General features: G+C 52.4%; 1 protein-coding gene across 3 annotated transcripts in view; it reads right to left on the minus strand.

Moving 5' to 3' along the window:
• Window positions 1–626: 626 nt before the first annotated feature.
• Window positions 627–23820, minus strand: part of CREB3L1 (cAMP responsive element binding protein 3 like 1) — a 107450-nt gene continuing 84256 nt past the window's right edge. For 2 of the 3 annotated variants that reach the window (XM_077286908.1, XM_077286910.1), the window contains exons 10-12: window positions 5686–5812; window positions 2314–2524; window positions 627–1265 (exon numbers count right to left, since the gene is read on the minus strand). In XM_077286908.1, coding sequence (XP_077143023.1) covers window positions 1241–1265; window positions 2314–2524; window positions 5686–5812 — 363 coding nt within the window. In that variant the 3' untranslated portion in view covers window positions 627–1240. The remainder of the gene's footprint in view (window positions 1266–2313; window positions 2525–5685; window positions 5813–23820) is intronic. The other variant, XM_077286909.1, reaches the window with a different exon arrangement.

The raw sequence follows: 23820 nt of genomic DNA on the forward strand, positions 1-23820 counted from the left end.
TGTGAGTATTATGTCAGCACTATAGTGTGGCATTGTGTGTAGACCATGTTGGTTGTTAGTTTTGCAGTGTATGGTGGTCGCTGCCCTGTCTATTGTCATTCTGAACAGATGGTACGGCACATGGTACCGTGTATGGCTGCATGGTTCAGCATTGCCAGTAATGATACATTTCTGCACAGTTCATGTAGTAGGACTTCATGTTTTATTAGTAATGCTCAGGGTCACGGATAATTGAGTAACAGAGCAAGTGCCCCAGGTACAGACCGCACAGGGGACCCGGGGTTGCAGCTACAAGTGCAGGGAGAGGCCGCTGCTCCTGCTGCCACCGCCGCTGGAGCGAGGCTTGATCTCATTAGGTGAATGTGATCTGTCAGCGGCAGGAAGGATGATTAGGAATTATTGGAGTCACTGCTCACTGACTTTTCCATGTCTGCAAACATCTGCATCTGACTGATTAACCCCTTCCGCTCCGCACGACCCTGCTTGTACACACGCGCTACCTTCCATGCATTATTCAGCATCTGGGATTTCCTCTCCCTTTTGCATTACTTCCCTGCTCCCCTCCTTTCGGCTTTGGCCTGTTTCGCGCCCTCCTCCCCTTTGAGTGACTCACACCGGAGACGTGCTTGCTGATGCTACTGTTTTTTTTTATTATTATTATTTTGCTTGACTGAAGCAGGCAGAGAGCGGAGATGAGAAGCGTATAAATCTGTATCCGTGCGTACAAAGCTTGCGTTAACTAACCAATTTTCTCCAGGAGATCCAGGTGTGTTATGTACAGGGACAGAGGGGTCCGCCGAGGCCCGCAGGAGACGTTCAGGCTGGTGGGATCATGGGCAGAGCAGGGCACGATCCAGCTAAAAAGTCATTTCCCGGGGACAAGTAAGGATTATCGATTAGTATTGGCTTTCCATAAAGTCAAATTGGGTTCCTTATAGTGCAAGATGGAAGGCTGAGCAGTCGCGTCCCCCTTTGGTGCGCAGAAGAAGCCGCCGTCAGTCTCGCTCGTTGCCTTGGGCACAAGGAGGGCCGTTGTGTCAGCTCCACGTTGGCAGAGTCTCTGCACGCATTACGTTGATGCCATGGTGCTGCAGGCCGAAATCTGATGGGGAGGTTGAGATTCTGGTCTGGGATCACCGAGGTGTTATAGTCTTTAATTCCAGAAATCCCAATTTTTTTTCTTCCTGCTCCACCCAGGTATAGTGCTCAGCTTTCGATCCCTCTCCACTTGGCTCCAACCCTACAATAACTCAGAGCCTGTGCCCCTGTGAAAGAGAAAAAAAGGTCACGGTCAGTCTTGAATTGATGACATGGGACATGCTGTCACGCGATGACATTAATGCAGCCCGGAGCTGGTCACGGAGGAACACCGCCGCCTCGGTGAGAAAACGGCAATATCTGCAAGGAACAGGAACAATTCCTGGATACTGAGGACTGTGGTTCAAAACTAAACTTGGGTGGTTGATATATATATATATATATATATATATATACTGCCCATTCATAGAGACCACGAAACCTTGTCTCCAAAACTCTTGTGGTCACAAAGAAGAGGGGCGGGTTGCAGCTGTTTTTGGCTTAATTTGTGCTAAAATTTAGGTGCAAAGTGATTTATTACATTTTTTCAGCCAATAGGAATGACGCCGCTGCTGGCACGTAGTAGTAAAATCATCATAAAATTTATTATGCACCAATGCAAACTAATGGTCTCCGATCCAAAAAAGAAGGAAATTCATCACGGCCGGTCCTGAACAGAAGGCTGCAAATTTATTAGGAGTCACGCGTCACTCCGACTCTGTGCATCTTGGGCTGTCCAGAGAATAAAACATCTGACCGGTCGCCGTAGACTTGGGGTAAATTTCTGCTAATTGGTAATCTAATGGGGTAAATTACAAGCCAATGATACATAGCTTCATACTAATCATTGGCAAATTTTTTTTGGGGGGGGGAGAATTGAAAAAAATTTGCTACATTTTTGGGCACAAAAATGTGAGACTTTTTTTTTTAATTTCTGGTGAACATGCATTGATAATGCAAGGTATGTAAGAGAAAGGGTGTGACAATTCGACATCCAAGTTAAACCAGTACCACGCTGGAGAGTTAGGGAAACCTTCAATGGTTGACGGAGGGGTGTGAGAATATTACATCCCGGGATCCCCGCACGGTGTCGGAGTCTCCATGGACTGACCGACAGTTTAGGCTTTATTTGGCTTTTCTACAATTGGTCTCATGCACTTTTTAAGATCATTTGTATAAAAGGAAGAAATATTTTAGAACAGATGATCAGGAGATGACCACAAAGTGACCACTCACCCCTCTTCCTGCCCTGCGAATCCTCCATGTGTCTGGTTCTTCCGGTCTGTTTGTCCAAAGTACTTGTCCCTTTCGTGAGCCGCGTTTTCGAGATGGTCGCTGAAAGATGCTGCGCCAGATCTCCATTTTCTGTGGTCTCCCAAACCTGCACTGGGATCCTCTGATGAAACTCCAGCTCCTTCATCGTAGGACAAGAGGCTTCGGGAGCGGACTGGGGAAAAAAAAAACACAAAGAAAACTATTACATTACAAAAATGCAGATTATTTCAGTATGTAAAATAGGCAAAAATATCAAAAACAGTGTATCCCCTTCACGTCATTGACAGTCTTATGGGAAAGTATGTCGTAGAGAAAATATTGCATTATCGCTTTCCTGCAATCAGCGTAACCCATAAATCGCTGCCTTTTCTATAGGGTCCGACAATGTCGAAACAAATAAAGTGTGAGACATTTCTATGGTTCAAGTGCAGATCAAAAGTGTTTCGTTTTGGAAGTATTCCTCTCAGAAAATCAAGTTCACGCACACACGATGTCGACACCTGTAGGAAAGGACTATTATTTAGGTCCTGCGCATTAGAATTGCGGTCTGCAGCCTTCTGCTCCCCGGCATGCCCTGACCGCTCTTTCTTAGTGCTTTTCTATAATATACTTTATATTTTTTTGTTTTGTGTCTTCTATGAATTAATATGACTACATTAGTGCTTTTGGAGTTACTGGACCTTTTTATAGGACAGGCAATTCTGCATGAGAAAAGGATATGCAAATTAGCTCTCCTTAAAGGGAACCTGTCACCACGTTTTTGGAAGATGGGATAAAAATAGCGTTAAATAGGGGCAGAGGTGGGCGTTACATTAGTGTGTGTGTTATGCGTTTATTACCCACCTAAGTTGCCGAAATAACTTTGCAAAGTCTCCGTTTTCGCCTGTCAATCAGGCTGGTCAGGTCACATGGGCGTGGTGTCTTCACCCAGATTTGGCGTAGTTTTCCGTTGGTGGCGTAGTGGTGTGCGCATGCCCAAAGTCCGGAATCCTCTTCCAGGGGATTTAAAATAGCGCGGTGTTCGTTATTGCATTGGTGATCGGTGGGCGCGGCCATCTTCCTTTGCCCGCGCGTGCGCAGAAGCGGCGCTCTGCTGGCCGCGGCTTCGGGAAAATGGCCGCGGGATGCCGCGCGTGCGCAGATGGATATCGCGGCGGCCATTTTCCTGAAGCCGCGGCCAGCAGAGCGCCGCTTCTGCGCACGCGCGGGCAAAGGAAGATGGCCGCGCCCACCGATCACCAATGCAATAACGAACACCGCGCTATTTTAAATCCCCTGGAAGAGGATTCCGGACTTTGGGCATGCGCACACCACTACGCCACCAACGGAAAACTACGCCAAATCTGGGGGAAGACAACGCCCATGCGACCTGACCAGCCTGATTGACAGGCGAAAACGGAGACTTTGCAAAGTTATTTCGGCAACTTAGGTGGGTAATAAACGCATAACACACACACTAATGTAATGCCCACCTCTGCCCCTATTTAACGCTATTTTTATCCCATCTTCCAAAAACGTGGTGACAGGTTCCCTTTAAAGAGGAAGAAAGTCGTTTCTCGAATGTCACCTATGGATGGCATTCACCCTATAAGTCAGTGACAAGAAAAAGTAACCTCAAGACCTCCATCAATGGCCTCTCCCCCAGAAAATGAGTGCAATATAGCACATAGCGTTCGGTCATTTGTGACAGAATAGCATTGATAAAGGAAGCAGGAGCCGCGGCTGAAACGCGTTGCACCTGTTTATCAAATATTTTTTTCTGCCTCCACTTTCTCCCCATTCATGGAGATGCTATTTTAATATGTTTCAATAAATGGACTTGTTTTTATCTGGAGCTGGAAACCTCCATTTTTTCTTATTGGACATTTATCGTCATCTCAGGACAAATTTCTGTGCTCTGCACTAAAATATACTGGAGGAGGTGAGCTGCCATTAACCTACTATACTGTTAAAGACCCCAAAACACAGGTCTCCAGATGGCCATCTATCTCTTGAAGAAGACATAGGTCTGCCTAAATATCCTAAGCCATGCAGCAAGGCTCATTGAATGGTCAAACACTGCCTTATTTGCACCTCCAATAGGTGGCGCTACATAGCTAGTTGTTTCCCTTTAAGAAGAGAGTTTTAATTGCTTCCATTGATGATCTGCACAGATTGCAATCACAAAGTGAACAGTAAAGCTGTACCTTCTACCTGACTAGGCACATGTCTGCCCGCTGCACAGGAGTGACTCTGATCTAGGCTCATCTCTACTGATGCACAGGAGTGACTCTGATCTAGGCTCATCTCTACTGATGCACAGGAGTGACTCTGATCTAGGCTCATCTCTACTGATGCACAGGAGTGACTCTGATCTAGGCTATTCTCTGCCCAGTGCACAGGAGTGACTCTGATCTAGGCTCGTCTCACCTCGATGCACAGGAGTGACTCTCATCTAGACTAGTCTCTGCCCGATGCACAGAAGTGACTCTGATCTAGGCTCGCCTCTGCCCAATACACAGGAGTCACACTTTGATCTCTTTTTTAGTCTGTGTTACTTCCTTCGATAGTTCTTACATTCTGGCAGCTGCACTTAGATGTCAGTTCTCTTGTTTGGACATTTTCCTTTTTGTTAAGAAGACCCCCAACAATCAGCTGATCAAATGGATCTTGTGCTGGTTGGACCCCCCAGTGATCATCTATAATCTCAGTGCAATAAGTGTTCAGCCCCTCTGCAGCGCCACCACAGGTGACATAAAGCATTACACAGTTCTTATGGTATCTAGCAGAGAGTCCTTGTAATGCACGGACACTATGGCTCCTCCAGAGACGGACATTTCCCTGGGAGGATCCGATGAAAGTTTCCATTAGGTGACACAAAGCAGAGATCTTAATCCTCCTAATTTTCTAAGCCCTTCAGTTTCAGGACGGAGGGGCGAGACGAGGTTTCATCAGACAGGTCGTCATTTCATGACTCACTTTTAGCCGGAGACCGCGTCTCTGACATGATTGTTTTAAGTTTGTGATGGAAAAGTAAAAGGAATTCTATAATTAAGGAGACCCGAAAGCTTTGGTCTAATTCCTGTGCAATCTATTGTTCCCAGTTGTCAGCCATGGCCGAGAGGGAAGGATTGGTCATTCTGCATCTGGGAATATAGCCTAATCCTGACCGAGGTCATTCCTACTCCAATCAGCACAGGCTAGCATGCTTTGTATTTCTATGGAGAGAGGAGATCAGCAGCCGCCAGGCACCGATGGCGCCACTTATCCTATGGGGGAAGTCATCGGAGCCGTCCCAACAGAACCCAATCAGCTCGCAGGAAAGGAAAGGAAGGCAAGGATTCGGAGTCTTACTCTGGCTGAGGGTATACAGGTCGGGTGCCAAAAGAGGGGCCGATTTCACTGTCTGAGACCCCGTAGAGAACTCTGGGAAGGATGGAATCATGGAGCCAAAGGCAAGAATAAAACACAGTGCGACAACCTGCAGAGAGGAGAGAGAAGTCAGAGGGACGGCGTGCAAACGAGAGACGGTTACAGTGTTAGTATAGAGATATCGCCATCACGTACATCAGTAAGTGTTATACAGAGACCGGCACCATAGGGGCCCCACACATAACACATGCCAGGAGGGAAGAGTCTGAGAGCTGCAGGTGCATGCTCTTACCCATAGGGGGCAGTATTAGAAATGGCCGAATGGGCTAAAGCACAGGAAAAAAGCTCCAGTCATGGTTAATGGAAACAAGATATTAAAGGGCTGTCCTCATCTTCGTTAGTGATGCCGAATCCCTAGATTATGCCGTCACTTAATGATCGCTGGGACCCCCAGCAATCCCGAGAATAAAGAGGTCCCCTGCACAACAAACTTAGCTGTGCAGGAGCTTTATTCTCGGGATCAGGGTTATTGGGAGGTTCCAGAGGTCAGATCCTCAGCGATCATTAAATGATGGTATATTTCAGCGATCTGCCATCACTGAGATGAAAAGAAGTAAATCTGTACCAGGAATATACAAAGTTATAAGACAGCAAAGCAAAACTCAGAATGAGCTCCCAAGATGACGGCTCCACCATCGTTAATGTCCACAATCTCAGAGTGTAATTCCGCTGTGCAGGGGTGATGGTGCTCAGGGCTCCCCATCAGGGCCGTATTTGCCACTAGGCACTCGAGGGCACGTGCCTAGGGCGGGGACGATGCGGGGGGCGGCACCTGAGCAAGCGGGCAAGGTTTTTTTTTTTGTTTTTTTTTGTTTCCCACCTCCCAACCGCCCCAACCCCCGCCCCCCCAGCCCCCCCCGGGACCAGCCTCCCACCCACCCTCCGACCGCCGCCCCCCCGCCCTCCTTGAAGACGATACTCACCTTGCTCCAGCGATGCCTGGTCTCAGCTTCTGTAGCGCGTCCTGAGTGAGCGGTCATGTGGTACCGCTCATTAAGGCTCATGAATATGCGCATATTCATGAGCCTTAATGAGAGCGGTATCACATGACCGCTCACGCAGGAAGAAGAAGCTGCGAGCCTGCGCCTGTGCAGAGAGCCGGAGGGATGTCGCCGTCGGCGCGCCCGCTTGGTGTGAGACAGGTGAGTATGAGGGACAGAGGACAGGGGGGATTGAAGGAGGACGGTAAGCCGCCCGTGCCATGGGAGAAGGAGCGGGGAGCGGAGGGGGGTGGTGGAGTGATGAGCCATGCATGGGGGGGGGAGGGGGGAGTGATGAGCCATGCATACGGGGGGGGGGGGGGAGAGAGATGAGCCATGCATAGGGGGAATATGAGTCATGCATACAAGAGGTGAAGGGGGTTATGAGCCATGCATACAGCCAGGGGGGCGGGGGGGGAATTATGAGCCATGCATAGGGGGATATGAGCCATGCATACAGGGGAGGGGGGGTGGAGAGATGAGCCATGCATAGGGGGGAATATGAGCCATGCATACAGGAGGTGGGGGGGAATTATGAGCCATGCATAGGGGGATATGAGCCATGCATACAGGGGAGGGGGGGTGGAGAGATGAGCCATGCATAGGGGGGAATATGAGTCATGCATACAAGAGGTGGGGGGGATATGAGCCATGCATACAGGGGGGGAATTATGAGCCATGCATACAGGAGGAGGGGGGGAATTATGAGCCATGCATATGGGGATATGAGCCATGCATACGGGGGGGGGGGGGGAATTATGAGCCATGCATACGCGGGGGGATATGAGCCATGCATATGGGATGGGAGGAAGGTGAGCCATGCATACAAGATGGGAGGGGGGCATTATACACTATTGAGCATCATATGGGGTCATTATACAGTATGGAGCATCATGTGGGGTCATTATACAGTATGGAGCATCATGTGCGGTCATTATACAGTATGGAGCATCATGTGGGGTCATTATACAGTATGGAGCATCATTTGTGGCCAATATACAGTATGGAGCATCATGTGTGGCCAATATACAGTATGGAGCATCATGTGCGGTCATTATACAGTATGGAGCATCATGTGCGGTCATTATACAGTATGGAGCATCATGTGCGGTCATTATACAGTATGGAGCATCATGTGCGTTCATTATACAGAGTATGGAGCATCATGTGCGGTCATTATACAGTGTATGGAGCATCATGTGCGGTCATTATACAGTGTATGGAGCATCATGTGCGGTCATTATACAGTGTATGGAGCATCATGTGCGGTCATTATACAGTGTATGGAGCATCATGTGCGGCCATATTTTTTTGGTTATAATTATTGTATATGAAACAGTGTGATCAGCAGTGCTAAATGGGTGTGGTTGGGACTTGGATATGGGTGTGACTAGTTGTGAAATGGGTGTGGTCAGAGGCATGGCCTTAAATTTGCCGCGGCGCACGTAGTGCGCCGCAACCTTTATACCTCTTTCCCTTCAAGAGTTGGGAGGTATGGTACCACATTTGCCAGATCACAGCAAGTGCCACAAATCCCATAGGGAATGAATGAATGAATGAATGAAGCCAAACGCAGTGTTGCCGTATGTGATCCGTTACACGGCAGATGCGAAAAAACTGCCCGATCTGCTGCGAAAGGCTATTTTCACAACAGCGATTCTTACCAAAGTCACTGCCGATAGTGTCATACTCACCAATGGGGGAGGCAGCACTAAAAGTGCCTAGGGCAGCAGAAACTCTAAATACGGCCCTGCACACGGTCATAGAATAACATGGTAAAATCCTGGAATAAAACACTCAGGGGTGCAGACGCTCCAAAAAACACTCAGGGGTGCAGATGCTCCACAAAACACTCAGGGGTGCAGATCCTCCAGAAAACACTCAGGGCGCAGGCGCTCCAGAAAACACTCAGGGGTGCAGGCACTCCAGAAAACACTCAGGGGTGCAGGCGCTCCAGAAAACACTCAGGGGTGCAGGCCCTCCAGAAAACACTCAGGGGTGTTCAGGCTCCAGAAAACACTCAGGGATGCAGAGGCTCCAGAAAACACTCAGGGATGCCGACGCTCAATAAAACACTTAAGCTACGTTCACATTTGCGTTGTGCGCCGCAGCGTCGGCGCCGCAGCGCACAACGCAAATGTGAACGTAGCTTAAGTGTTTTATTGAGCGTCGGCATCCCTGAGTGTTTTCTGGAGCCTCTGCATCCCTGAGTGTTTTCTGGAGCCTGAAAAAAAACGCGGCAAAACGCACGCTAAAACGCTGCGTTTTGCGCCGCATGCGTCGTTTTTGGCCGAAAGTTGGACGCAAAAAAAATGCAACTTGATGCGTTTCTTGCGTCCAACGCTTGCGGCCATGCGGCGCAAAACGCAGCACAACGCATGTCCATGCGCCCCCATGTTAAATATAGGGGCGCATGACGCATGCGGCGCCGCTGCGGCGCCCGACGGTGCGGCGCTGACTGCAAATGTGAACGTAGCCTTAGAGGTGCAGGCTCTCAAGAAAACACTCAGGGGTGCAGACGCTCCAGAAAACACTCAGGGGTGCAGGCGCTCCAGAAAACACTCAGGGGTGCAGACGCTCAATAAAACACTCAGGGGTGCAGGCTCTCAAGAAAACACTCAGGGGTGCAGACGCTCAATAAAACACTCAGGGGTGCAGACGCTCCAGAAAACACTCAGGGGTGCAGGCACTCCAGATAACACTCAGGGGTGCAGGCGCTCCAGAAAACACTCAGGGGTGCAGGCGCTCCAGAAAACATTCAGGGGTGTTCAGGCTCCAGAAAACATTCAGGGGTGTTCAGGCTCCAGAAAACACTCAGGGATGCAGAGGATCCAGAAAACACTCAGGGGTGCAGACGCTTCAGAAAACACTCAGGGGTGCAGACGCTCAATAAAACACTCAGGGGTGCAGGCTCTCAAGAAAACACTCAGGGGTGCAGACGCTCAATAAAACACTCAGGGGTGCAGGCTCTCAAGAAAACATTTAGGAGTGCAGACGCTCCAGAAAACACTCAGGGGTGCAGATGCTCCAGAAAACACTTAGGGGTGCAGGCGCTCCAGAAAACACTCAGGGGTGCAGGCGCTCCAGAAAACACTCAGGGGTGCAGGCACTCCAGAAAAAACTCAGGGGTGTTCAGGCTCCAGAAAACACTCAGGGATGCCGACGCTCAATAAAACACTTAGAGGTGCAGGCTCTCAAGAAAACACTCAGGTGTGCAGAGGCTCCAGAAAACACTCAGGGGTGCAGACGCTCCAGAAAACACTCAGGGGTGCAGACGCTCCTGAAAACTCAGGGGTGGAGGCGCTCCAGAAAACACTCAGGGGTGCAGAGGCTCCAGAAAACATTCAGGGGTGCAGGCGCTTCAAAAAACACTCAGGGGTGCAGACGCTCAATAAAACACTCAGGGGTGCAGACGCTTCAGAAAACACTCAGGGGTGCAGACGCTCAATAAAACTCTCAGGGATGCAGACGCTTCAGAAAACACTCAGGGGTGCAGACGCTTCAGAAAACACTCAGGGGTGCAGACGCTTCAGAAAACACTCAGGGGTGCAGGCGCTCCAGAAAACACTCAGGGGTGCAGACGCTCAATAAAACTCTCAGGGATGCAGACGCTTCAGAAAACACTCAGGGGTGCAGACGCTTCAGAAAACACTCAGGGGTGCAGACGCTTCAGAAAACACTCAGGGGTGCAGGCGCTCCAGAAAACACTCAGGGGTGCAGGCGCTCCAGAAAACACTCAGGGGTGCAGGCGCTCCAGAAAACACTCAGGGGTGCAGGCGCTCCAGAAAACACTCAGGGGTGCAGGCGCTCCAGAAAACACTCAGGGGTGCAGGCGCTCCAGAAAACACTCAGGGGTGCAGGCACTCCAGAAAACACTCAGGGTTGTTCAGGCTCCAGAAAACACTCAGGGATGCAGACGCTCAACAAAACACTCAGGGGTGCAGGCTCTCAAGAAAACACTCAGGGGTGCAGACGCTCCAGAAAACACTCAGGGGTGCAGACGCTCCAGAAAACACTCAGGGGTGCAGATGCTCCAGAAAACACTCAGGGGTGCAGATCCTCCAGAAAACACTCAGGGGTGCAGGCACTCCAGAAAACACTCAGGGGTGCAGGCGCTCCAGAAAACACTCAGGGGTGCAGACGCTCCAGAAAACACTCAGGGGTGCAGGCGCTCCAGAAAACACTCAGGGGTGCAGAGGCTCCAGAAAACATTCAGGGGTGCAGATTCTCCAGAAAACACTCAGGGGTGCAGGCGCTCCAGAAAACACTCAGGGGTGCAGGCGCTCCAGAAAACACTCAGGGGTGCAGGCGCTCCAGAAAACACTCAGGGGTGCAGGCGCTCCAGAAAACACTCAGGGGTGCAGGCGCTCCAGAAAACACTCAGGGCTGCAGGCGCTCCAGAAAACACTCAGGGGTGCAGGCGCTCCAGAAAACACTCAGGGGTGCAGAGGCTCCAGAAAACATTCAGGGGTGCAGATTCTCCAGAAAACACTCAGGGGTGCAGACGCTCAATAAAACACTCAGGGGTGCAGACGCTCAATAAAACACTCAGGGGTGCAGGCTCTCAAGAAAACACTCATGGGTGCAGACGCTCAATAAAACACTCAGGGGTGCAGACGCTCCAGAAAACACTCAGGGGTGCAGACGCTCAATAAAACACTCAGGGGTGCAGGCTCTCAAGAAAACACTCAGGGGTGCAGGCGCTCCAGAAAACACTCAGGGGTGCAGGCGCTCCAGAAAATACTCAGGGGTGCAGGCGCTCCAGAAAACACTCAGGGGTGCAGGCACTCCAGAAAACACTCAGGGTTGTTCAGGCTCCAGAAAACACTCAGGGATGCAGAGGCTCCAGAAAACACTCAGGGGTGCAGGCACTCCAGAAAACACTCAGGGGTGCAGGCTCTCAAGAAAACACTCAGGGGTGCAGACGCTCCAGAAAACACTCAGGGGTGCAGATGCTCCAGAAAACACTCAGGGGTGCAGGCACTCCAGAAAACACTCAGGGGTGCAGGCACTCCAGAAAACACTCAGGGGTGCAGGCGCTCCAGAAAACACTCAGGGGTGCAGACGCTCCAGAAAACACTCAGGGGTGCAGACGCTCCAGAAAACACTCAGGGGTGCAGAGGCTCCAGAAAACATTCAGGGGTGCAGATGCTCCAGAAAACACTCAGGGGTGCAGACGCTCAATAAAACACTCAGGGGTGCAGACGCTTCAGAAAACACTCAGGGGTGCAGAGGTTCAATAAAACACTCAGGGGTGCAGGCTCTCAAGAAAACACTCAGGGGTGCAGACGCTCAATAAAACACTCAGGGGTGCAGACGCTCCAGAAAACACTCAGGGGTGCAGACGCTCCAGAAAACACTCAGGGGTGCAGGCTCTCAAGAAAACACTCAGGGGTGCAGGCGCTCCAGAAAACACTCAGGGGTGCAGGCGCTCCAGAAAACACTCAGGGGTGCAGGCGCTCCAGAAAACACTCAGGGGTGCAGGCGCTCCAGAAAACACTCAGGGGTGCAGGCGCTCCAGAAAACACTCAGGGGTGCAGGCACTCCAGAAAACACTCAGGGTTGTTCAGGCTCCAGAAAACACTCAGGGATGCAGAGGCTCCAGAAAACACTCAGGGGTGCAGACGCTCAATAAAACACTCAGGGGTGCAGGCTCTCAAAAAAACACTCAGGGGTGCAGACGCTCCAGAAAACACTCAGGGGTGCAGATGCTCCAGAAAACACTCAGGGGTGCAGATCCTCCAGAAAACTCAGGGGTGCAGGCGCTCCAGAAAACACTTAGGGGTGCAGGCGCTCCAGAAAACACTCAGGGGTGCAGACGCTCAATAAAACACTCAGGGGTGCAGGCTCTCAAGAAAACACTCAGGGGTGCAGACGCTCAATAAAACACTCAGGGGTGCAGACGCTCCAGAAAACACTCAGGGGTGCAGGCGCTCCAGAAAACACTCAGGGGTGCAGGCGCTCCAGAAAACACTCAGGGGTGCAGGCGCTCCAGAAAACACTCAGGGGTGCAGGCGCTCCAGAAAACATTCAGGGGTGTTCAGGCTCCAGAAAACACTCAGGGATGCAGAGGATCCAGAAAACACTCAGGGATGCAGGCGCTCAATAAAACATTCAGGGGTGCAGACGCTTCAGAAAACACTCAGGAGTGCAGACGCTCAATAAAACTCTCAGGGATGCAGAGGATCCAGAAAACACTCAGGGGTGCAGACGCTTCAGAAAACACTCAGGGGTGCAGACGCTCAATAAAACACTCAGGGGTGCAGACGCTTCAGAAAACACTCAGGGGTGCAGACGCTCAATAAAACACTCAGGGGTGTAGGCTCTCAAGAAAACACTCAGGGGTGCAGACGTTCAATAAAACACTCAGGGGTGTAGACGCTCCAGAAAACACTCAGGGGTGCAGACGCTCAATAAAACACTCAGGGGTGCAGGCTCTCAAGAAAACACTCAGGGGTGCAGGCGCTCCAGAAAACACTCAGGGGTGCAGGCGCTCCAGAAAACACTCAGGGGTGCAGGCGCTCCAGAAAACACTCAGGGGTGCAGGCGCTCCAGAAAACACTCAGGGGTGCAGGCGCTCCAGAAAACACTCAGGGTTGTTCAGGCGCCAGAAAACACTCAGGGATGCAGAGGCTCCAGAAAACACTCAGGGGTGCAGACGCTCAATAAAACACTCAGGGGTGCAGGCTCTCAAGAAAACACTCAGGGGTGCAGGCTCTCAAGAAAACACTCAGGGGTGCAGATGCTCCAGAAAACACTCAGGGGTGCAGATGCTCCAGAAAACACTCAGGGGTGCAGGCGCTCCAGAAAACACTCAGGGGTGCAGGCGCTCCAGAAAACACTCAGGGGTGCAGGCGCTCCAGAAAACACTCAGGGGTGCAGACGCTCCAGAAAACACTCAGGGGTGCAGGCGCTCCAGAAAACACTCAGGGGTGCAGACGCTCAATAAAACACTCAGGGGTGCAGACGCTTCAGAAAACACTCAGGGGTGCAGAGGCTCAATAAAACACTCAGGGGTGCAGGCGCTCCAGAAAACACTCAGGGGTGCAGGCGCTCCAGAAAACACTCAGGGGTGCAGGCGCTCCAGAAAACACTCAGGGGTGCAGGCGCTCCAGAAAACACTCAGGGGTGCAGGCGCTCCAGAAAACACTCAGGGGTGCAGGCACTCCAGAAAACACTAAGGGTTGTTCAGGCTCCAGAAAACACTCAGGGATGCAGAGGCTCCAGAAAACACTCAGGGGTGCAGACGCTCAATAAAACACTCAGGGGTGCAGGCTCTCAAGAAAACACTCAGGGGTGCAGACGCTCCAGAAAACACTCAGGGGTGCAGACGCTCCAGAAAACACTCAGGGGTGCAGATGCTCCAGAAAACACTCAGGGGTGCAGACCCTCCAGAAAACTCAGGGGTGCAGGCGCTCCAGAAAACACTCAGGGGTGCAGACGCTCCAGAAAACACTCAGGGGTGCAGGCGCTCCAGAAAACACTCAGGGGTGCAGGCGCTCCAGAAACACTCAGGGGTGCAGGCGCTCCAGAAAACATTCAGGGGTGTTCAGGCTCCAGAAAACACTCAGGGATGCAGAGGATCCAGAAAACACTCAGGGGTGCAGACGCTTCAGAAAACACTCAGGGGTGCAGACGCTCAATAAAACACTCAGGGGTGCAGACGCTTCAGAAAACACTCAGGGGTGCAGACGCTCAATAAAACTCTCAGGGATGCAGAGGATCCAGAAAACACTCAGGGGTGCAGACGCTTCAGAAAACACTCAGGGGTGCAGACGCTCAATAAAACACTCAGGGGTGCAGACGCTTCAGAAAACACTCAGGGGTGCAGACGCTCAATAAAACACTCAGGGGTGCAGGCTCTCAAAAAAACACTCAGGGGTGCAGACGCTCAATAAAACACTCAGGGGTGCAGGCTCTCAAGAAAACACTCAGGGGTGCAGGCGCTCCAGAAAACACTCAGTTGTGCAGACGCTCAATAAAACACTCAGGGGTGCAGGCTCTCAAGAAAACACTCAGGGGTGCAGGCGCTCCAGAAAACACTCAGGGGTGCAGACGCTCAATAAAACACTCAGGGGTGCAGACGCTCAATAAAACACTCAGGGGTGCAGACGCTCCAGAAAACACTCAGGGGTGCAGGCGCTCCAGATAACACTCAGGGGTGCAGGCGCTCCAGAAAACACTCAGGGGTGCAGGCTCTCCAGAAAACACTCAGGGGTGCAGGCGCTCCAGAAAACATTCAGGGGTGTTCAGGCTCCAGAAAACACTCAGGGATGCAGAGGATCCAGAAAACACTCAGGGGTGCAGACGCTTCAGAAAACACTCAGGGGTGCAGACGCTCAATAAAACACTCAGGGGTGCAGACGCTTCAGAAAACACTCAGGGGTGCAGACGCTCAATAAAACACTCAGGGTTGCAGGCTCTCAAGAAAACACTCAGGGGTGCAGGCTCTCAAGAAAACACTCAGGGGTGCAGGCTCTCAAGAAAACACTCAGGGGTGCAGACGCTCCAGAAAACACTCAGGGGTGCAGATGCTCCAGAAAACACTCAGGGGTGCAGATGCTCCAGAAAACACTCAGGGGTGCAGATCCTCCAGAAAACACTCAGGGGTGCAGGCGCTCCAGAAAACACTCAGGGGTGCAGGCGCTCCAGAAAACACTCAGGGGTGCAGGCGCTCCAGAAAACACTCAGGGGTGTTCAGGCTCCAGAAAACACTCAGGGATGCAGAGGCTCCAGAAAACACTCAGGGATGCCGACGCTCAATAAAACACTCAGAGGTGCAGGCTCTCAAGAAAACACTCAGGTGTGCAGAGGCTCCAGAAAACACTCAGGGGTGCAGACGCTCCAGAAAACACTCAGGGGTGCAGGCGCTGCAGAAAACACTAAGGGATGCAGAGGCTCCAGAAAACACTCAGGGGTGCAGACGCTCAATAAAACACTCAGGGGTGCAGGCTCTCAAGAAAACACTCAGGGGTGCAGACGCTCCAGAAAACACTCAGGGGTGCAGATGCTCCAGAAAACATTCAGGGGTGCAGGCGCTTCAAAAAACACTAAGGGGTGCAGATGCTCCAGAAAACACTCAGGGGTGCAGATGCTCCAGAAAACACTCAGGGCTGCAGGCGCTCCAGAAAACACTCAGGGGTGCAGGCACTCCAGAAAACACTCAGGGGTGTTCAGGCTCCAGAAAACACTCAGGGATGCAGAGGTTCCAGAAAACACTCAGGGATGCCGACGCTCAATAAAACACTCAGGGGTGCAGGCTCTCAAGAAAACACTCAGGTGTGCAGAGGCTCCAGAAAACACTCAGGGGTGCAGATGCTCCAGAAAACACTCAGGGGTGCAGACGCTCCAGAAAACACTCAGGGGTGCAGGCGCTGCAGAAAACACTCAGGGATGCAGAGGCTCCAGAAAACACTCAGGGGTGCAGACGCTCAATAAAGCACTCAGGGGTGCAGGCTCTCAAGAAAACACTCAGGGGTGCAGATGCTCCAGAAAACATTCAGGGGTGCAGAGGCTCCAGAAAACATTCAGGGGTGCAGGCGCTGCAGAAAACACTCAGGGATGCAGAGGCTCCAGAAAACACTCAGGGGTGCAGACGCTCCAGAAAACACTCAGGGGTGCAGGCGCTGCAGAAAACACTCAGGGATGCAGACGCTCCAGAAAACACTCAGGGGTGCAGACGCTCAATAAAACACTCAGGGGTGCAGGCTCTCAAGAAAACACTCAGGGGTGCAGACGCTCCGGAAAACACTCAGGGGTGCAGACGCTCCAGAAAACACTCAGGGGTGCAGAGGCTCCAGAAAACATTCAGGGGTGTAGGCGCTTCAAAAAACAGTCAGGGGTGCAGACGCTCAATAAAACACTCAGGGGTGCAGACGCTTCAGAAAACACTCAGGGGTGCAGACGCTCAATAAAACACTCAGGGATGCAGAGGATCCAGAAAACACTCAGGGGTGCAGACGCTTCAGAAAACACTCAGGGGTGCAGACGCTCAATAAAACACTCAGGGGTGCAGACGCTTCAGAAAACACTCAGGGGTGCAGACGCTCAATAAAACACTCAGGGGTGCAGGCTCTCAAGAAAACACTCAGGGGTGCAGACGCTCAATAAAACACTCAGGGGTGCAGGCTCTCAAGAAAACACTCAGGGGTGCAGACGCTCCAGAAAACACTCAGGGGTGCAGATGCTCCAGAAAACATTCAGGGGTGCAGGCGCTTCAAAAAACACTAAGGGGTGCAGATGCTCCAGAAAACACTCAGGGGTGCAGATGCTCCAGAAAACACTCAGGGCTGCAGGCGCTCCAGAAAACACTCAGGGGTGCAGGCACTCCAGAAAACACTCAGGGGTGTTCAGGCTCCAGAAAACACTCAGGGATGCAGAGGTTCCAGAAAACACTCAGGGATGCCGACGCTCAATAAAACACTCAGGGGTGCAGGCTCTCAAGAAAACACTCAGGTGTGCAGAGGCTCCAGAAAACACTCAGGGGTGCAGATGCTCCAGAAAACACTCAGGGGTGCAGACGCTCCAGAAAACACTCAGGGGTGCAGGCGCTGCAGAAAACACTCAGGGATGCAGAGGCTCCAGAAAACACTCAGGGGTGCAGACGCTCAATAAAGCACTCAGGGGTGCAGGCTCTCAAGAAAACACTCAGGGGTGCAGATGCTCCAGAAAACATTCAGGGGTGCAGAGGCTCCAGAAAACATTCAGGGGTGCAGGCGCTGCAGAAAACACTCAGGGATGCAGAGGCTCCAGAAAACACTCAGGGGTGCAGACGCTCCAGAAAACACTCAGGGGTGCAGGCGCTGCAGAAAACACTCAGGGATGCAGACGCTCCAGAAAACACTCAGGGGTGCAGACGCTCAATAAAACACTCAGGGGTGCAGGCTCTCAAGAAAACACTCAGGGGTGCAGACGCTCCGGAAAACACTCAGGGGTGCAGACGCTCCAGAAAACACTCAGGGGTGCAGAGGCTCCAGAAAACATTCAGGGGTGTAGGCGCTTCAAAAAACAGTCAGGGGTGCAGACGCTCAATAAAACACTCAGGGGTGCAGACGCTTCAGAAAACACTCAGGGGTGCAGACGCTCAATAAAACACTCAGGGATGCAGAGGATCCAGAAAACACTCAGGGGTGCAGACGCTTCAGAAAACACTCAGGGGTGCAGACGCTCAATAAAACACTCAGGGGTGCAGACGCTTCAGAAAACACTCAGGGGTGCAGACGCTCAATAAAACACTCAGGGGTGCAGGCTCTCAAGAAAACACTCAGGGGTGCAGACGCTCAATAAAACACTCAGGGGTGCAGGCTCTCAAGAAAACATTTAGGAGTGCAGACGCTCCAGAAAACACTCAGGGGTGCAGATGCTCCAGAAAACACTTAGGGGTGCAGGCGCTCCAGAAAACACTCAGGGGTGCAGGCGCTCCAGAAAACACTCAGGGGTGCAGGCACTCCAGAAAAAACTCAGGGGTGTTCAGGCTCCAGAAAACACTCAGGGATGCCGACGCTCAATAAAACACTTAGAGGTGCAGGCTCTCAAGAAAACACTCAGGTGTGCAGAGGCTCCAGAAAACACTCAGGGGTGCAGACGCTCCAGAAAACACTCAGGGGTGCAGACGCTCCTGAAAACTCAGGGGTGGAGGCGCTCCAGAAAACACTCAGGGGTGCAGAGGCTCCAGAAAACATTCAGGGGTGCAGGCGCTTCAAAAAACACTCAGGGGTGCAGACGCTCAATAAAACACTCAGGGGTGCAGACGCTTCAGAAAACACTCAGGGGTGCAGACGCTCAATAAAACTCTCAGGGATGCAGACGCTTCAGAAAACACTCAGGGGTGCAGACGCTTCAGAAAACACTCAGGGGTGCAGACGCTTCAGAAAACACTCAGGGGTGCAGGCGCTCCAGAAAACACTCAGGGGTGCAGACGCTCAATAAAACTCTCAGGGATGCAGACGCTTCAGAAAACACTCAGGGGTGCAGACGCTTCAGAAAACACTCAGGGGTGCAGACGCTTCAGAAAACACTCAGGGGTGCAGGCGCTCCAGAAAACACTCAGGGGTGCAGGCGCTCCAGAAAACACTCAGGGGTGCAGGCGCTCCAGAAAACACTCAGGGGTGCAGGCGCTCCAGAAAACACTCAGGGGTGCAGGCGCTCCAGAAAACACTCAGGGGTGCAGGCGCTCCAGAAAACACTCAGGGGTGCAGGCACTCCAGAAAACACTCAGGGTTGTTCAGGCTCCAGAAAACACTCAGGGATGCAGACGCTCAACAAAACACTCAGGGGTGCAGGCTCTCAAGAAAACACTCAGGGGTGCAGACGCTCCAGAAAACACTCAGGGGTGCAGACGCTCCAGAAAACACTCAGGGGTGCAGATGCTCCAGAAAACACTCAGGGGTGCAGATCCTCCAGAAAACACTCAGGGGTGCAGGCACTCCAGAAAACACTCAGGGGTGCAGGCGCTCCAGAAAACACTCAGGGGTGCAGACGCTCCAGAAAACACTCAGGGGTGCAGGCGCTCCAGAAAACACTCAGGGGTGCAGAGGCTCCAGAAAACATTCAGGGGTGCAGATTCTCCAGAAAACACTCAGGGGTGCAGGCGCTCCAGAAAACACTCAGGGGTGCAGGCGCTCCAGAAAACACTCAGGGGTGCAGGCGCTCCAGAAAACACTCAGGGGTGCAGGCGCTCCAGAAAACACTCAGGGGTGCAGGCGCTCCAGAAAACACTCAGGGCTGCAGGCGCTCCAGAAAACACTCAGGGGTGCAGGCGCTCCAGAAAACACTCAGGGGTGCAGAGGCTCCAGAAAACATTCAGGGGTGCAGATTCTCCAGAAAACACTCAGGGGTGCAGACGCTCAATAAAACACTCAGGGGTGCAGACGCTCAATAAAACACTCAGGGGTGCAGGCTCTCAAGAAAACACTCATGGGTGCAGACGCTCAATAAAACACTCAGGGGTGCAGACGCTCCAGAAAACACTCAGGGGTGCAGACGCTCAATAAAACACTCAGGGGTGCAGGCTCTCAAGAAAACACTCAGGGGTGCAGGCGCTCCAGAAAACACTCAGGGGTGCAGGCGCTCCAGAAAATACTCAGGGGTGCAGGCGCTCCAGAAAACACTCAGGGGTGCAGGCACTCCAGAAAACACTCAGGGTTGTTCAGGCTCCAGAAAACACTCAGGGATGCAGAGGCTCCAGAAAACACTCAGGGGTGCAGGCACTCCAGAAAACACTCAGGGGTGCAGGCTCTCAAGAAAACACTCAGGGGTGCAGACGCTCCAGAAAACACTCAGGGGTGCAGATGCTCCAGAAAACACTCAGGGGTGCAGGCACTCCAGAAAACACTCAGGGGTGCAGGCACTCCAGAAAACACTCAGGGGTGCAGGCGCTCCAGAAAACACTCAGGGGTGCAGACGCTCCAGAAAACACTCAGGGGTGCAGACGCTCCAGAAAACACTCAGGGGTGCAGAGGCTCCAGAAAACATTCAGGGGTGCAGATGCTCCAGAAAACACTCAGGGGTGCAGACGCTCAATAAAACACTCAGGGGTGCAGACGCTTCAGAAAACACTCAGGGGTGCAGAGGTTCAATAAAACACTCAGGGGTGCAGGCTCTCAAGAAAACACTCAGGGGTGCAGACGCTCAATAAAACACTCAGGGGTGCAGACGCTCCAGAAAACACTCAGGGGTGCAGACGCTCCAGAAAACACTCAGGGGTGCAGGCTCTCAAGAAAACACTCAGGGGTGCAGGCGCTCCAGAAAACACTCAGGGGTGCAGGCGCTCCAGAAAACACTCAGGGGTGCAGGCGCTCCAGAAAACACTCAGGGGTGCAGGCGCTCCAGAAAACACTCAGGGGTGCAGGCGCTCCAGAAAACACTCAGGGGTGCAGGCACTCCAGAAAACACTCAGGGTTGTTCAGGCTCCAGAAAACACTCAGGGATGCAGAGGCTCCAGAAAACACTCAGGGGTGCAGACGCTCAATAAAACACTCAGGGGTGCAGGCTCTCAAAAAAACACTCAGGGGTGCAGACGCTCCAGAAAACACTCAGGGGTGCAGATGCTCCAGAAAACACTCAGGGGTGCAGATCCTCCAGAAAACTCAGGGGTGCAGGCGCTCCAGAAAACACTTAGGGGTGCAGGCGCTCCAGAAAACACTCAGGGGTGCAGACGCTCAATAAAACACTCAGGGGTGCAGGCTCTCAAGAAAACACTCAGGGGTGCAGACGCTCAATAAAACACTCAGGGGTGCAGACGCTCCAGAAAACACTCAGGGGTGCAGGCGCTCCAGAAAACACTCAGGGGTGCAGGCGCTCCAGAAAACACTCAGGGGTGCAGGCGCTCCAGAAAACACTCAGGGGTGCAGGCGCTCCAGAAAACATTCAGGGGTGTTCAGGCTCCAGAAAACACTCAGGGATGCAGAGGATCCAGAAAACACTCAGGGATGCAGGCGCTCAATAAAACATTCAGGGGTGCAGACGCTTCAGAAAACACTCAGGAGTGCAGACGCTCAATAAAACTCTCAGGGATGCAGAGGATCCAGAAAACACTCAGGGGTGCAGACGCTTCAGAAAACACTCAGGGGTGCAGACGCTCAATAAAACACTCAGGGGTGCAGACGCTTCAGAAAACACTCAGGGGTGCAGACGCTCAATAAAACACTCAGGGGTGTAGGCTCTCAAGAAAACACTCAGGGGTGCAGACGTTCAATAAAACACTCAGGGGTGTAGACGCTCCAGAAAACACTCAGGGGTGCAGACGCTCAATAAAACACTCAGGGGTGCAGGCTCTCAAGAAAACACTCAGGGGTGCAGGCGCTCCAGAAAACACTCAGGGGTGCAGGCGCTCCAGAAAACACTCAGGGGTGCAGGCGCTCCAGAAAACACTCAGGGGTGCAGGCGCTCCAGAAAACACTCAGGGGTGCAGGCGCTCCAGAAAACACTCAGGGTTGTTCAGGCGCCAGAAAACACTCAGGGATGCAGAGGCTCCAGAAAACACTCAGGGGTGCAGACGCTCAATAAAACACTCAGGGGTGCAGGCTCTCAAGAAAACACTCAGGGGTGCAGGCTCTCAAGAAAACACTCAGGGGTGCAGATGCTCCAGAAAACACTCAGGGGTGCAGATGCTCCAGAAAACACTCAGGGGTGCAGGCGCTCCAGAAAACACTCAGGGGTGCAGGCGCTCCAGAAAACACTCAGGGGTGCAGGCGCTCCAGAAAACACTCAGGGGTGCAGACGCTCCAGAAAACACTCAGGGGTGCAGGCGCTCCAGAAAACACTCAGGGGTGCAGACGCTCAATAAAACACTCAGGGGTGCAGACGCTTCAGAAAACACTCAGGGGTGCAGAGGCTCAATAAAACACTCAGGGGTGCAGGCGCTCCAGAAAACACTCAGGGGTGCAGGCGCTCCAGAAAACACTCAGGGGTGCAGGCGCTCCAGAAAACACTCAGGGGTGCAGGCGCTCCAGAAAACACTCAGGGGTGCAGGCGCTCCAGAAAACACTCAGGGGTGCAGGCACTCCAGAAAACACTAAGGGTTGTTCAGGCTCCAGAAAACACTCAGGGATGCAGAGGCTCCAGAAAACACTCAGGGGTGCAGACGCTCAATAAAACACTCAGGGGTGCAGGCTCTCAAGAAAACACTCAGGGGTGCAGACGCTCCAGAAAACACTCAGGGGTGCAGACGCTCCAGAAAACACTCAGGGGTGCAGATGCTCCAGAAAACACTCAGGGGTGCAGACCCTCCAGAAAACTCAGGGGTGCAGGCGCTCCAGAAAACACTCAGGGGTGCAGACGCTCCAGAAAACACTCAGGGGTGCAGGCGCTCCAGAAAACACTCAGGGGTGCAGGCGCTCCAGAAACACTCAGGGGTGCAGGCGCTCCAGAAAACATTCAGGGGTGTTCAGGCTCCAGAAAACACTCAGGGATGCAGAGGATCCAGAAAACACTCAGGGGTGCAGACGCTTCAGAAAACACTCAGGGGTGCAGACGCTCAATAAAACACTCAGGGGTGCAGACGCTTCAGAAAACACTCAGGGGTGCAGACGCTCAATAAAACTCTCAGGGATGCAGAGGATCCAGAAAACACTCAGGGGTGCAGACGCTTCAGAAAACACTCAGGGGTGCAGACGCTCAATAAAACACTCAGGGGTGCAGACGCTTCAGAAAACACTCAGGGGTGCAGACGCTCAATAAAACACTCAGGGGTGCAGGCTCTCAAAAAAACACTCAGGGGTGCAGACGCTCAATAAAACACTCAGGGGTGCAGGCTCTCAAGAAAACACTCAGGGGTGCAGGCGCTCCAGAAAACACTCAGTTGTGCAGACGCTCAATAAAACACTCAGGGGTGCAGGCTCTCAAGAAAACACTCAGGGGTGCAGGCGCTCCAGAAAACACTCAGGGGTGCAGACGCTCAATAAAACACTCAGGGGTGCAGACGCTCAATAAAACACTCAGGGGTGCAGACGCTCCAGAAAACACTCAGGGGTGCAGGCGCTCCAGATAACACTCAGGGGTGCAGGCGCTCCAGAAAACACTCAGGGGTGCAGGCTCTCCAGAAAACACTCAGGGGTGCAGGCGCTCCAGAAAACATTCAGGGGTGTTCAGGCTCCAGAAAACACTCAGGGATGCAGAGGATCCAGAAAACACTCAGGGGTGCAGACGCTTCAGAAAACACTCAGGGGTGCAGACGCTCAATAAAACACTCAGGGGTGCAGACGCTTCAGAAAACACTCAGGGGTGCAGACGCTCAATAAAACACTCAGGGTTGCAGGCTCTCAAGAAAACACTCAGGGGTGCAGGCTCTCAAGAAAACACTCAGGGGTGCAGGCTCTCAAGAAAACACTCAGGGGTGCAGACGCTCCAGAAAACACTCAGGGGTGCAGATGCTCCAGAAAACACTCAGGGGTGCAGATGCTCCAGAAAACACTCAGGGGTGCAGATCCTCCAGAAAACACTCAGGGGTGCAGGCGCTCCAGAAAACACTCAGGGGTGCAGGCGCTCCAGAAAACACTCAGGGGTGCAGGCGCTCCAGAAAACACTCAGGGGTGTTCAGGCTCCAGAAAACACTCAGGGATGCAGAGGCTCCAGAAAA

This window comes from Ranitomeya variabilis, chromosome 2 (assembly GCF_051348905.1).
Source record: "Ranitomeya variabilis isolate aRanVar5 chromosome 2, aRanVar5.hap1, whole genome shotgun sequence".
Classification (NCBI taxonomy): Eukaryota; Metazoa; Chordata; class Amphibia; order Anura; family Dendrobatidae; genus Ranitomeya; species Ranitomeya variabilis.